The sequence below is a fragment of the Hypomesus nipponensis genome, chromosome 22, assembly GCF_054491055.1.
Source record: "Hypomesus nipponensis isolate SF chromosome 22, ASM5449105v1, whole genome shotgun sequence".
NCBI classification, from domain to species: domain Eukaryota; kingdom Metazoa; phylum Chordata; class Actinopteri; order Osmeriformes; family Osmeridae; genus Hypomesus; species Hypomesus nipponensis.
The window spans coordinates 19,832,501-19,844,894 of NC_140382.1; the positions used below are offsets into that span (position 1 = coordinate 19,832,501).

The window sequence follows — 12,394 nt, forward strand, 5'->3', positions numbered from 1 at the left end:
GGAAGAGAGGGTGGGGAGGGGAAAGAGGGAGGAAGGGAGAGAGGGAGGAAGAGAGGGTGGGGAGGGGAAAGAGGGAGGAAGGGAGGGTGGGGAGGGGAAAGAGGGAGGAAGAGAGGGTGGGGAGGGGAAAGAGGGAGGAAGGGAGGGTGGGGAGGGGAAAGAGGGAGGAAGAGAGGGTGGGGAGGGGAAAGAGGGAGGAAGAGAGGGTGGGGAGGGGAAAGAGGGAGGAAGGGAGGGTGGGGAGGGGAAAGAGGGAGGAAGGGAGGGTGGGGAGGGGAAAGAGGGAGGAGAGAGAGGGTGGGGAGGGGAAGAGAGGGAGGAAGGGAGAGAGGGAGGAAGAGAGGGTGGGGGAGGGGAAAGAGGGAGGAAGGGAGAGAGGGAGGAAGAGAGGGTGGGGAGGGGAAAGAGGGAGGAAGGGAGAGAGGGAGGAAGAGAGGGTGGGGAGGGGAAAGAGGGAGGAAGGGAGAAGAGGGAGGAAGAGAGGGTGGGGAGGGGAAAGAGGGAGGAAGAGAGGGTGGGGAGGGGAAAGAGGGAGGGAAGGGAGAGAGGAAGAGAGAGGGTGGGGAGGGGAAAGAGGGAGGAAGGGAGAGAGGGAGGAAGAGAGGGTGGGGAGGGGAAAGAGGGAGGAAGGGAGAGAGGGAGGAAGAGAGGGTGGGGAGGGGAAAGAGGGAGGAAGGGAGAGAGGGAGGAAGAGAGGGTGGGGAGGGGAAAGAGGGAGGAAGAGAGGGAGGAAGAGAGGGTGGGGAGGGGAAAGAGGGAGGAAGGGAGAGAGGGAGGAAGAGAGGGTGGGGAGGGGAAAGAGGGAGGAAGGGAGAGAGGGAGGAAGAGAGGGTGGGGAGGGGAAAGAGGGAGGAAGGGAGAGAGGGAGGGAGAGAGGGTGGGGAGGGGAAAGAGGGAGGAAGGGAGAGAGGGAGGAAGAGAGGGTGGGGAGGGGAAAGAGGGAGGGAGGGAGAGAAGGAGGGAAGAGAGGGTGGGGAGGGGAAAGAGGGAGGGAGAGAGAGGGTGGGGAAGGGGAAAGAGGGAGGAAGGGAGAGAGGGAGGAGAGAGAGGGTGGGGAGGGGAAAGAGGGAGGAAGGAGAGAGGGAGGAGAGAGAGGGTGGGGAGGGGAAAGAGGGAGGAAGAGAGGGTGGGGAGGGGAAAGAGGGAGGAAGGGAGAGAGGGAGGAAGAGAGGGTGGGGAGGGGAAAGAGGGAGGAAGGGAGAGAGGGAGGGAGAGAGGGTGGGGAGGGGAAAGAGGGAGGAAGGGAGAGAGGGAGGAAGAGAGGGTGGGGAGGGGAAAGAGGGAGGAAGGGAGAGAGGGAGGAAGAGAGGGTGGGGAGGGGAAAGAGGGAGGAAGAGAGGGTGGGGAGGGGAAAGAGGGAGGAAGGGAAGAGGGAGGAAGAGAGGGTAGGGGGAGGGGAAAGAGGGAGGAAGGGAGAGAGGGAGGAAGAGAGGGTGGGGAGGGGAAAGAGGGAGGAAGGGAGAGAGGGAGGAAGAGAGGGTGGGGAGGGGAAAGAGGGAGGGAGAGAGAGAGAGGGAGGAAGAAGAGAGGGTGGGGAGGGGAAAGAGGGAGGAAGGGAGAGAGGGAGGAAGAGAGGGTGGGGAGGGGAAAGAGGGAGGGAGAGAGAGAGGGAGGAAGAGAGGGTGGGGAGGGGAAAGAGGGAGGAAGGGAGAGAGGGAGGAAGAGAGGGTGGGGAGGGGAAAGAGGGAGGGAGAGAGAGTGGTGGGGAGGGGAAAGAGGGAGGAAGGGAGAGAGGGAGGAAGAGAGGGTGGGGAGGGGAAAGAGGGAGGAAGGGAGAGAGGGAGGAAGAGAGGGTGGGGAGGGGAAAGAGGGAGGAAGGGAGAGAGGGAGGAAGAGAGGGTGGGGAGGGGAAAGAGGGAGGGAGGGGAGAGAGGGAGGAAGAGAGGGTGGGGGAGGGGAAAGAGGGAGGGAAGGGAGAGGGAGGAAGAGAGGGTGGGGGAGGGGAAAGAGGGAGGAAGGGAGAGAGGGAGGAAGAGAGGGTGGGGAGGGGAAAGAGGGAGGAAGGGAGAGAGGGAAGAAGAGAGGGTGGGGAGGGGAAAGAGGGAGGAAGGGAGAGAGGGTGGGGAGGGGAAAGAGGGAGGAAGGGAGAGAGGGAGGAAGAGAGGGTGGGGAGGGGAAAGAGGGAGGAAGGGAGAGAGGGAGGAAGAGAGGGTGGGGAGGGGAAAGAGGGAGGAAGGGAGAGAGGGTGGGGAGGGGAAAGAGGGAGGAAGGGAGAGAGGGAGGAAGAGAGGGTGGGGAGGGGAAAGAGGGAGGAAGGGAGAGAGGGAGGAAGAGAGGGTGGGGAGGGGAAAGAGGGAGGAAGGGAGAGAGGGTGGGGAGGGGAAAGAGGGAGGAAGGGAGAGAGGGAGGAAGAGAGGGTGGGGAGGGGAAAGAGGGAGGAAGGGAGAGAGGGAGGGAGAGAGAGGGTGGGGAGGGGAAAGAGGGAGGAAGGGAGAGAGGGTGGGGAGGGGAAAGAGGGAGGAAGGGAGAGAGGGAGGAAGAGAGGGTGGGGAGGGGAAAGAGGGAGGAAGGGAGTGAGGGAGGAAGAGAGGGTGGGGAGGGGAAAGAGGGAGGAAGAGAGGGTGGGGAGGGGAAAGAGGGAGGAAGGGAGAGAGGGAGGAGAGAGAGGGTGGGGAGGGGAAAGAGGGAGGGAAGGGAGAGAGGGAGGAAGAGAGGGTGGGGAGGGGAAAGAGGGAGGAAGAGGAGAGAGGGAGGAAGAGAGGGTGGGGAGGGAAAGAGGGAGGAAGGGAGAGAGGGAGGAAGAGAGGGTGGGGAGGGGAAAGAGGGAGGAAGGGAGAGAGGGAGGAAGAGAGGGTGGGGAGGGGAAAGAGGGAGGAAGGGAGAGAGGGAGGAAGAGAGGGTGGGGGAGGGGAAAGAGGGAGGAAGGGAGAGAGGGAGGAAGAGAGGGTGGGGAGGGGAAAGAGGGAGGAAGGGAGAGAGGGAGGAAGAGAGGGTGGGGAGGGGAAAGAGGGAGGAAGGGAGAGAGGGAGGAAGAGAGGGTGGGGAGGGGAAAGAGGGAGGAAGAAGGAGAGAGGGAGGAAGAGAGGGTGGGGAGGGGAAAGAGGGAGGAAGGGAGAGAGGGAGGAAGAGAGGGTGGGGAGGGGAAAGAGGGAGGAAGGGAGAGAGGGAGGAAGAGAGGGTGGGGAGGGGAAAGAGGGAGGAAGGGAGAGAGGGAGGAAGAGAGGGTGGGGAGGGGAAAGAGGGAGGAAGGGAGAGAGGGAGGAAGAGAGGGTGGGGAGGGGAAAGAGGGAGGAAGGGAGAGAGGGTGGGGGGAAAGAGGGAGGAAGGGAGAGAGGGGGAAGGAAGGCATGAGTCTTGAAAACCTAACGTTATAAAGGTTTTTTACAGATATCATTGAATAACCCTCAGACTGGCACCAGACCTTGATCCAGCAGAGGCAGACGAGGACCGCGGCCATGTTGTTGAAGTGGACCTGCAGGCTGGCCAGCGGGCCGAAGCAGGGGTGGCCGTCCTGGTTCTCCAGCAGGTGTTTGAGGCGGCTGCTGACCATGGAGGTCCTGGTGATGTTCATGATGATGGAAGCTACACTCAGCTGGAAGAGACAGGAGAGGAACACACGTTTTAGATTCAACCACACTGGCTTCAAGGTGATATGGCGATACGGCAAAGCTGAGGTTTAATATTTCCCGGCATGACCGAACAGTCGAAGTTAGTAAGTTATTTATTATATGGCATTTTTAGCTCTTTTCTTTTTGTAAATGAAAATAAATGGTACCTCTAGGCTAATTGTAGCTAGCTCTCAAGTCTTCTCACAGTGTGTTTCAGGTGATGCCTAGCAACCAATTACTTTTGATAGAAAACGGACAACACCGTTCTGCTAAAATGGCTTTAATTCCAACACAAATAACTCTTTTAGAAAGTTAACAATTTCTTTGTTGCAGTTGATGTCTTCAGTATTGTCTGGATAGTAAAACTCAGCTGACTCATCGATATCACTCATTTTGAAGATGACGTCAGAGGAGGGCAATAATAATCCCTATCAGACCGCGGACCGGCGATGAGGTCAATACGCGGCTGGCATGACTACCCATTAGCCAATCAGAACGCTCGTGCTGTCGTTGCCATATAGTAATATATTAGAATTGTATATAGAATTGTTATCTTATTTGAGTTTTTATTCAATTCTATTAAATTGTATTTCTATTTTGCTCCTTCCCTATTTTAAAGTTGGCATTTTCTCTGATTAAGTTCAAGGACGCGTTACAAGCAGAGTATCTAAACCCGCTTCCTAATGCGGCAGCCATTTTGTGTCTAACGCACCACTACAATGAGCAGCCATTTTGTGTCTAACGCACCACTACGATGAGCAGCCATTTTGTGTCTAACGCACCACTACGATGAGTACATCCAGGCAGTTGCACAGGCTCTTGAAGTAGTGCAGGCGGTGGATGTGTATCTCCAGGACCTCCTCCACCACGTAGTACAGAGTAAACAGGCAGAAGGCCAGCTCACACATGCCCACAAAGTAGTCCCAGCCTGACGTGTAGCGAATCAGACGCACTGTCTGGAACTGCCAGGAAGTCAACACACCGCCCGTGGCAGGAAACTCCGCCAGCAGCCTGTTGAGCACACACACACATAAACCCCCCCACACACACATACACCCACACACACACATACACCCCCCCACACACACATACAGACAAAAATTACCCCTGACAAGCCAACTCAATCAAACAAGACCAAAACTCGAGGAACTGGGTTCTACCAGGGGAGAGGAACTGGGTTCTACCAGGGGAGAGAAACTGGGCTCTACCAGGGGAGAGGAACTGGGCTCTACCAGGGGAGAGGAACTGGGTTCTACCAGGGGAGAGGAACTGGGTTCTACCAGGGGAGAGGAACTGGGTTCTACCTGGGGAGAGGAACTGGGTTCTACCTGGCGATGCAGAAGAGGTTGATGTTCCCGTTGTAGACAGAGAAGTCGATGAACACGGCCCGGGTTCCTCTGTCCAGCCACATGTTCTCCCTGAGGGAACGCAGCAGCTCTGTGGTTCGCTCCCGGCTCCGCCCCAGGTCCTGGTAGAACCCGCCCCCAGCGTAGGTGGACACCTGCCCCCCGGAGCTGCTCCCATTCAGACGGCTCTCTTCTGTGTAGCGCCACCTAGGGACCGGACGCACCGCCATGGTGGACAGTTATACCACCGTTTACCTTTTATTCAACTAGCAGATGATTTGATCTAAAGAAACATAGACCTAGAGCAAGTAGAAAGTACAACAGAAGATCAAGGATAAGAACTTACACAGTCTACAATACAGACCTGAGAGGACCGAAAATAAGAGAGAGAACTTGGATCTTTCAAAATAAAAACCAGCTCTTCCCAGAAGAGTTCAGAGAGAAAATGAAACGTACGCAGTTCCGTTCTTGGGTCCGAAGGGAGCGCTGTCCTCGTTCCCGGGGGTGTAGGCGTCGTAACAGTCCTGCAGCTCCCCCTGCAGGTCGGGGTGCACAGAACAGGAGCGATTGTGAACTCTGACTTGCCGCAGCCGAGGAACCCCCAAGAGAAGGTTCTCCTGGAAGATCAGGCTGTGGTTCTCCAGCAGGGAGCTGTTGGGGTTCCACGACTCCCAGTACATCCCATCCAGGAAGGGCCCCTCGGTGAACTGAGGGGAGGGAAGGAGGGGGACAATGAGGAGGGGAAGGAGGGCGGAGGGTGGAGAGGGGGGTAGGAGAGAGAGGGGGCGGAGGGTGGAGAGGGGGGTAGGAGAGAGAGGGGGCGGAAGAAAGAAATGAACTGGTGTGAACTGACCATCAGAAACAATGATGGGACACGGTCAAGCCAGCAGCACAGTCCTAACAACCGTGAGCTAAACGCATCAACAGGTCGTTTTAAAGGACTCCATCAGTCAGAGATAATCTGAGGTGTCACCTTCCAGAAGTCCTGCGTGGTGACCAGGGTTCTGAAGGTGGTGTGTTCCCCAGGAGAGAGAGGGCTGTCCAGGATCAGCTGACTCATCACCCTGGTGTAGTGGTACATGTTGGAGCTCACCGCCCCGTAGCTCACTGTGCAACACAACACAAACACACTCATGTGATGGCTTAACAACAGATCCTCTCTGTGTGAAACGTATATATAGCCTACTAATGGAAGTAACCCACACACTCTCTCGAGTTTCTCTCGCTGTGTCTCTTTGACAGAGATCTTGAACAAAAGTTAATTGTTCATAATCTCCTCCACCTTCCCTGTCTCTTCAAGTCTCGACCTCTGTCTGTCTCTCCATCTTTCCCTCTCTTGCAAACTACAGCAGCCAAAATGAAAATCTCTTCAGAACAATGTTTTGACTCAGAATGTTTTAATCTGGTTGTATTACTGAGTTATTACAACGTTACAGGCCGGTCAATTAAATTAAATGAAGAAGTTAGTGTGTTTCTCCTCTGGTGGACCATAAAAATGAGTAACATTTGCATCCTTGGTTCTACCTGGCTGTTTCTACCTAGCTGGTGTACTCACGGATGCACAGGGTGATGAGGAACATGACGTAGGTGATCAGCTCCCTCAGGACATTCCTCAGGTAGCGCTCGCGGGTACTGTCGCTAGCCTCCATCAACTGCGTGCCCCAGAGAACTACGAGAGGTGAGATGAGGGTGGAATATCCCATTCATATTCAAGCATTGTATGTGGGTGGGCTGAGATATCCGGACCGTTCAAGATCATTGTTTTGCCTAGAAACAATAGTTTGAGTTTTATCAGTGGACACCCACACAGTCCACAGCCCCTATCGTATGTAATAGGCTATATTACTTATTGACAAAAGTTGCGATCTGCAATAAAATATACAAAAAAACACAAACTTCTTATCTTCTGGAGGATCTGTTTCATACAGGTGAGACGCTCCGGTCTGTCTTGCTGCAGAGCATCCACAGTCGGTGTAGGGTACAGCCCCCGCTGCATTCTGGAACTGCTACCGGTACCACCGTAGCTCCCCAGTCCGCTGCTGCAGCTAGGACTAGAAGTTGCGGATACCGATCTCCTCCCTGGGCTAGCCGGGGGCCAGTCCGCCTCCATCATCTCATCCTCGGGTTCGAACCCCGGGTTATCCCGGCTCCATGCTTGTCTGGAGGGAGGGGATGGCGTGCCAATGACTCCCCCAAGACCCAAGTCTTGGTGCTGGATATTTTCCATCTCTATCCCTTCGCTCGTGTCCATTCGGTGAGGCAGAGACGCACCCGTGGCGCTCGCGGGGACCCTGCCAGGTTGGCTCAGCGGTTGCTGTGACTTGACGCGGGGTGAGCTCATTGTGTTGGTCCAGTAAGGCAGATCTAAAAGTCCACTACATTTACGAAATTAGTCAGAACCTCTCTAGTCACTACAGTTGTTATGCTCGGACATCGCAGTTTGCCTACCACGGAAAATATCACGCACCATTAAAATATTTGGTGAAAGACTGTAATTTCATAAAGGTGGGCAAACTTCAAATTCCCACTTTGCTTGGTCGAATAAAACACTCAGAGAAATGATTTGTGATGTTACCGATTATATCTTGACATAAACTGCACTGTTAAAGCCTACTACTAAAACAGAATAACAACTCCAGGAGCCTAATCTTGTCTGTGTCCAAAAACGATGACCCATCTGCTTTAAACTTGAACAAAAGTTAATAGTTTGCAGTTGTAACAAATTAACAAAAGTTTTAGGCTTACACCAAACTGACTTCTACAAAGCAAATTCCTCGCTCAAGAAAAAGAAACAACATTTTCCTCTTTATCCCGCATCAGCCATCTTGTTCTCCACTGTTCCCCCAAATTCTCACATTCTCATTTGCTGGAGACTCGGATTACATTAGTCATGGCGTCACGACCACTGGGTTCTTGCATGCGCATCTGGAAAATTCACCACAGTCAAATATGGAGAAAGTTAAATTGCCTGTTGTTTCTTTAAGTTAAAGTATTTCATAGAGAGGCTACTTATTTCACATACAGTGGATTAGAAAAACTTTAAGCACTAGCCCCCCAAAAATGTTTGGTTACAAATAAAAGTAGGCTGCCAGTTTTTGTTCAGATTTATGACAATTTTCCTTAGGCCTATGGGTTTCGTTTTTGATGTCATTAAAATAACTTGAATTCACAAAATAAAGATGTGGTCAAAGTCTCAAGGATTATTTCAAGATAAATCGACGTCCCTTGAGAGACATAGGCTTTTAATTACGTTACCATGTTTGGGTCTGGTGCTGCTAGGCAACAAGTTCCCCTAACCAAACCCTCCGTCCGGATCTGGTCTGGATGTGGAACTAAAGAAATGCATTATATTCCAAGTCTGTCGAGTTACTCTTTTTCAAAATATAATAGTAAATAATAAATGTAAATGTAAAATATGATGAATCGTCTACAATCAGAGTATGTGGATTTGATAAGTTATTTTTTGACTCCTGCTTTATTTATTTAAAAAATAATAATAAAGCAGTCTAAAATAACTTATGTTACACTGCCTACGAGTCCACGAGATGTCGCGCCTTGACCAATTAAATCGTTTTGAAAGAGTCCCAATATTCCATTGGAAACGATGTATTACAATATTAGTTTCATATATTCCAAGTTTGTTTGTTTGGATGTGTGGATATGAGTTAAAGAGAATTTCATAAAAAAGTGACAGAACTTAAAACACCTGTTGCATATAGTCCTGCAGTATCCTGGGGGGTCTGGGGGTCAGATGGCTGAGCGGTTAGGGAGTCGGGCTATAATCAGAAGGTTGTTGGTTCGATTCCCGGCTGTGCGAAATGACGTTGTGTCCTTGGGCAAGGCACTTCACCATACTTGCCTCAGGGAGAATGTCCCTATACTTACTGTAAGTCACTGTGGATAAGAGTGTCTGCTAAATGACTAAATGTATATGAATGATTAACTGAATAAATATTTTCCAAGTTGTGACTCATCAGGTCGCGACTGCCCGGGCTCATCCATCATATTCTAGAACAAGTCCGTGCAGCTCTGCAGCGGTTGCGGTCGTACCGGTGCCAGGGCGTAGCGGAGAGACCGTGGCACACCGACAGCAGGCAGTATGCTGTGGCTTGTCTGACTAACAGAGATGGCAAAAAGTACACACATCTTTCACACAAGTAGAAGTACATATACTCATGTTTAAAAAGACTCTTGTCAAAGTTGAAGTACTGACTACACCTTTTCACTCAAGTTAAAGTAAAGTTTGGGCTGACATATACTTAGTAAAAAGAAGCCATTACTCCTGTTTTAGTGTCATGCAGATATCGGGACTAAAAAACCTGGACTTTTCCACACACATTGAAAGGAGAGGAGAGGAGGAGAGGGGAGGAGGAGAGGGGAGAGGAGAACAGATCATTCTAAAAACAAGTAGAGTAAAGCAGAGCAGAGTACAATAGAGTACAGCAAGGCCGCAATCATAATATTGGGGGGGACACATCCCCCCCGAATATTCAAATCTAGCCAAAATGTCCTCCCCAATATATTGATATAAAAATATAAATGTGCAATGCTACGACAGGCAACGCTGTCCGAAATTATCATAGCAAATTTAAGTAGTCCCCCCTAATGTTGACTCCATCGCTACGGCCATGGACTACAGTAGAGTATAGAGTCTTCACCAGGTACTCAGCAATGATGCAAAAAAAAATATTTACAATTCAAAACTTTTTTTAACCTTTTGAAATGTTTTTTTTATTTTTTATATTTTTTCTACTTTTGAAACTTTTTTTTCACACAGTAAAAGGAGAGGGGAGAGGAGAACAGAGAAGCCTAAAACAGAGTAGAGTAAAGCAGAGTACTATAGAGTAGATTCCTCATCAAGTAGGGGTAGGGTTAGGGTTACGTTTTTCCCAAACCTTTTTCTCCAAACCTTTTTTCTAAAACCTTTTGAAACTTTTTTTTTTTTTTTTAAGTAAAGCAGAGCAGAGTACAGTATGGTATAGGTACAGTAGAGTAGAGCTGAGTACAGTAGAGTACAGCAGAGTACAGTAGAGCCCTCTGTGACATGCTTGCGTGTAAAAAGGGCTATACAAATAAATTTGATTTGATTTGAGTAGAGTACAGTAGAGTATAGCAGCTTAGAGCAGAGTACAGTAGAGTAGAGCAGATTAGAGCAGAGTACAGTAGAGTATAGGACAGTCGAGCAGAGTACAGTAGAGTAGAGCAGATTAGAGCAGAGTACAGTAGAGCAGAGCAGATTAGAGCAGAGTACAGTAGAGTAGAGCAGATTAGATTAGAGCAGAGTACAGTAGAGTATAGCAGCGTAGAGCAGAGTACAGTAGAGTATAGCAAAGTAGGCCTATAGTAACGAGGAACGTCTCAGACATTTATTATTAAAAACCTCTCTTTCCCAGACCACCATGATCGCCTTCAAACAAAAATCCCCGGGCTGCCTCTCGTTTCACCACAACCTTCAGCCATGTGAAACATCCGCCTGCAGCGGCAGTTAAATGAGGCTCGCCTTTCTAAGGGTATCTCAGTTCACTGGAGCTACAGGCATGGAAGAGTTGGACTCCACCCGTCTCCTATCTCTGATTGTTGCTCTCACCATTTTGTCTGATGGCATAGAAGGTCTGCTTGCACGTCTTTGTTGTGGAATATTTTGTATAAATAATTATTAGCCTAAAGTAAAGAAAATGGTTTCTATTCTTTTATGTTATAATTTATTTGTCACAGGTAGAAACATCATTAACTGCCGCAAGTATCTCCACAGTGAGTATTATTCTACTAAGTCAATATTAATAATAACTTATAAAATGTTCTAAAGTGGGAATCTGTGGCGTTATCCATATGAAGGAAACATTCTTTTTTTTAACCTTTTTCAAGGACGTCTTAAAAAATAACTTATCAAAAACTGCGCACTTCTAATTCTTGAAATCTGATGCACTAACTCTCTGCACTTTGCTCACCATGCCTGCTTAACTAATGAATACACATGGGAAACTGGCTGAGACATAATTTATCATGGTTGCATTATGATGCACAAATCTTGTTTATTCCAGTACAGACTTGTTACAGCACTGTTGGTCTCAAAACATCTTATTTGTACACTCACCCCTGTTTCTTGTATATAGGCCTACATTTTTATAATTTGTCCATTATTAATGCATACATGTTGTCTGTCCCCCAGCTAAAACCCCAAAATCCCTGCCTGGGGATTCATGAAGTGTCATCTTATCTTATCCTCAACTTCTCTAAGAACTATCTAACCACCCTTTTCCCTCCCTCCCTCCCTCCCTCCCTCCCTCCCTCCCTCCCTCCTCCCTCCCTCCCTCCCTCCCTCCCTCCCTCCCTCCCTCCCTCCCTCCCTCCCTCCCTCCCTCCCTGCCTCCCTGCCTCCCTGCCTCCCTCCCTCCCTGCCTCCCTCCCTCCCTGCCTCCCTGCCTCCCTGCCTCCCTGCCTCTCAGAACACCAGAAGCGTTCGGAGGAGGGCTACTCGTTTGTGAAGGGCTACCAGGTGACTCCAACAGACGAGGAGAGAGGGAAGCATTGCCAGGTCTACCCCACAACCCCCCCCCCTCTGGGCCCCTTGGAGCCCCCTGTCTCCAGAGGGGACGGAGACCTCATCCCTCCGTACCCCCACCCTGCAACACCCCCTCCCGGCCCTGTTCAGAAGCACCCATCCAGAGCCTACGCCGTCTACCCCCTGGTCATCGATGTAGCGGCTGGGAGAATGTTCTCCGCCGGCAGGTTGCAGGGTGTGAGGAGGGGGCTGTTCCACCGGCTCCCGGTCGGAGCAGGAGATGGCGGTGTGTCCGGGAGCCTGCTCAGTAAACTGACCCCAGCGGGCTCAGGCCAGCGCTGGACTGACATCCGCTCTCTGGCTTCCCTCCTGAGGGAGGGGGGTGCTGAGTACACCCCCCCTGTGGTGGTGATGGGGACACCTGTGAACCTGACGGCCCTGATAGCGAGGGGGAAGGTGAGCAGGGGGTTCTCCAGGCCTGTGGTTCTAGCCAAACAGGCGACCGCCGTCCCGCTGCCCAGTGGGGTGTTCCGCTGGTGTTCCTCCCGGTTCGGGTTCTTCCTGAGACCAGCGGGAAGGTGCCGTTCTGCAGGGAGGAACGAAAGTCTTGAGAACCAGAACCAAAATCAGAACCAGGTCAAGACCTAGACCCTCAAGACCCTCAAGACCCAGACCCCAGACCCCAAGACCCAGACCCCAGGACCAGATATGGAAGATATGGCTCCAATTTCCTTTAATGCAGTTAGTGTGTCTGATGTCCTTATGGTTGCACATATTCTGAAATGTGGTTAAGGGAAGTAAAATTGTTGATTTGTAATAAATGAATAAATGCATAAATAATAAAAAATCGGTATGTACTTTAATTTTTTATCTGATTTTCATACGTGTTTACTTGATATCTCACATAATAAACATTTTGTATTCGTCTGCAACTGTCGATTATGACTAAAACGCTTGTGACGTCATACCACGAAAACTTTGGCCGGTAAGGCTGGCGC

The 12,394-nt window shown here is 50.8% G+C and overlaps 2 protein-coding genes and 1 long non-coding RNA gene across 5 annotated transcripts in view; 2 read left to right on the forward strand and 1 right to left on the reverse strand.

Annotated features, from left to right (window-relative positions):
• Positions 1-6,910, forward strand: part of LOC146237105 (uncharacterized) — a 7,718-nt gene extending 808 nt beyond the window's left edge. Inside the window, exons 2-4 of the long non-coding RNA XR_014740959.1 lie at positions 3,328-3,587; positions 6,437-6,572; positions 6,823-6,910. This is a non-coding gene — a long non-coding RNA (uncharacterized LOC146237105). The remainder of the gene's footprint in view (positions 1-3,327; positions 3,588-6,436; positions 6,573-6,822) is intronic.
• pkd2 (polycystic kidney disease 2) overlaps positions 1-8,108 on the reverse strand; it is a 12,834-nt gene extending 4,726 nt beyond the window's left edge. Inside the window, exons 1-8 of one of the 3 annotated variants that reach the window (XM_084687250.1) lie at positions 7,750-8,108; positions 6,791-7,269; positions 6,450-6,563; positions 5,868-6,001; positions 5,351-5,601; positions 4,877-5,101; positions 4,331-4,559; positions 3,362-3,532 (exon numbers count right to left, since the gene is read on the reverse strand). In XM_084687250.1, the coding sequence (XP_084543376.1) occupies positions 3,362-3,532; positions 4,331-4,559; positions 4,877-5,101; positions 5,351-5,601; positions 5,868-6,001; positions 6,450-6,563; positions 6,791-7,269; positions 7,750-7,757 (1,611 nt within the window). In that variant the 5' untranslated portion in view covers positions 7,758-8,108. The other 2 variants (XM_084687249.1, XM_084687251.1) reach the window with 2 other exon arrangements.
• Positions 6,927-12,264, forward strand: LOC146237106 (uncharacterized). The gene is made up of 5 exons (XM_084687252.1): positions 6,927-7,225; positions 8,872-9,030; positions 10,288-10,504; positions 10,610-10,645; positions 11,341-12,264. Exons 3-5 carry the CDS (start codon positions 10,384-10,386, stop codon positions 12,042-12,044), a joined length of 861 nt encoding a protein of 286 aa, XP_084543378.1. The 5' UTR covers positions 6,927-7,225; positions 8,872-9,030; positions 10,288-10,383; the 3' UTR covers positions 12,045-12,264.
• The last annotated feature ends 130 nt before the right edge of the window (positions 12,265-12,394 follow it).

What these genes read in the sequence shown, in the direction of transcription:
- LOC146237106 (XM_084687252.1), top strand. Translation starts at nt 10,384, where the DNA reads ATGAGGCTCGCCTTTCTAAGGGTATCTCAGTTCACTGGAGCTACAGGC. An exon ending in TTTGTCTGATGGCATAGAAG is followed by an intron (nt 10,505 to 10,609) that starts GTCTGCTTGCAC and finishes TATTTGTCACAG; the next exon opens with GTAGAAACATCATTAACTGC. An exon ending in CTGCCGCAAGTATCTCCACA is followed by an intron (nt 10,646 to 11,340) that starts GTGAGTATTATT and finishes CCTGCCTCTCAG; the next exon opens with AACACCAGAAGCGTTCGGAG.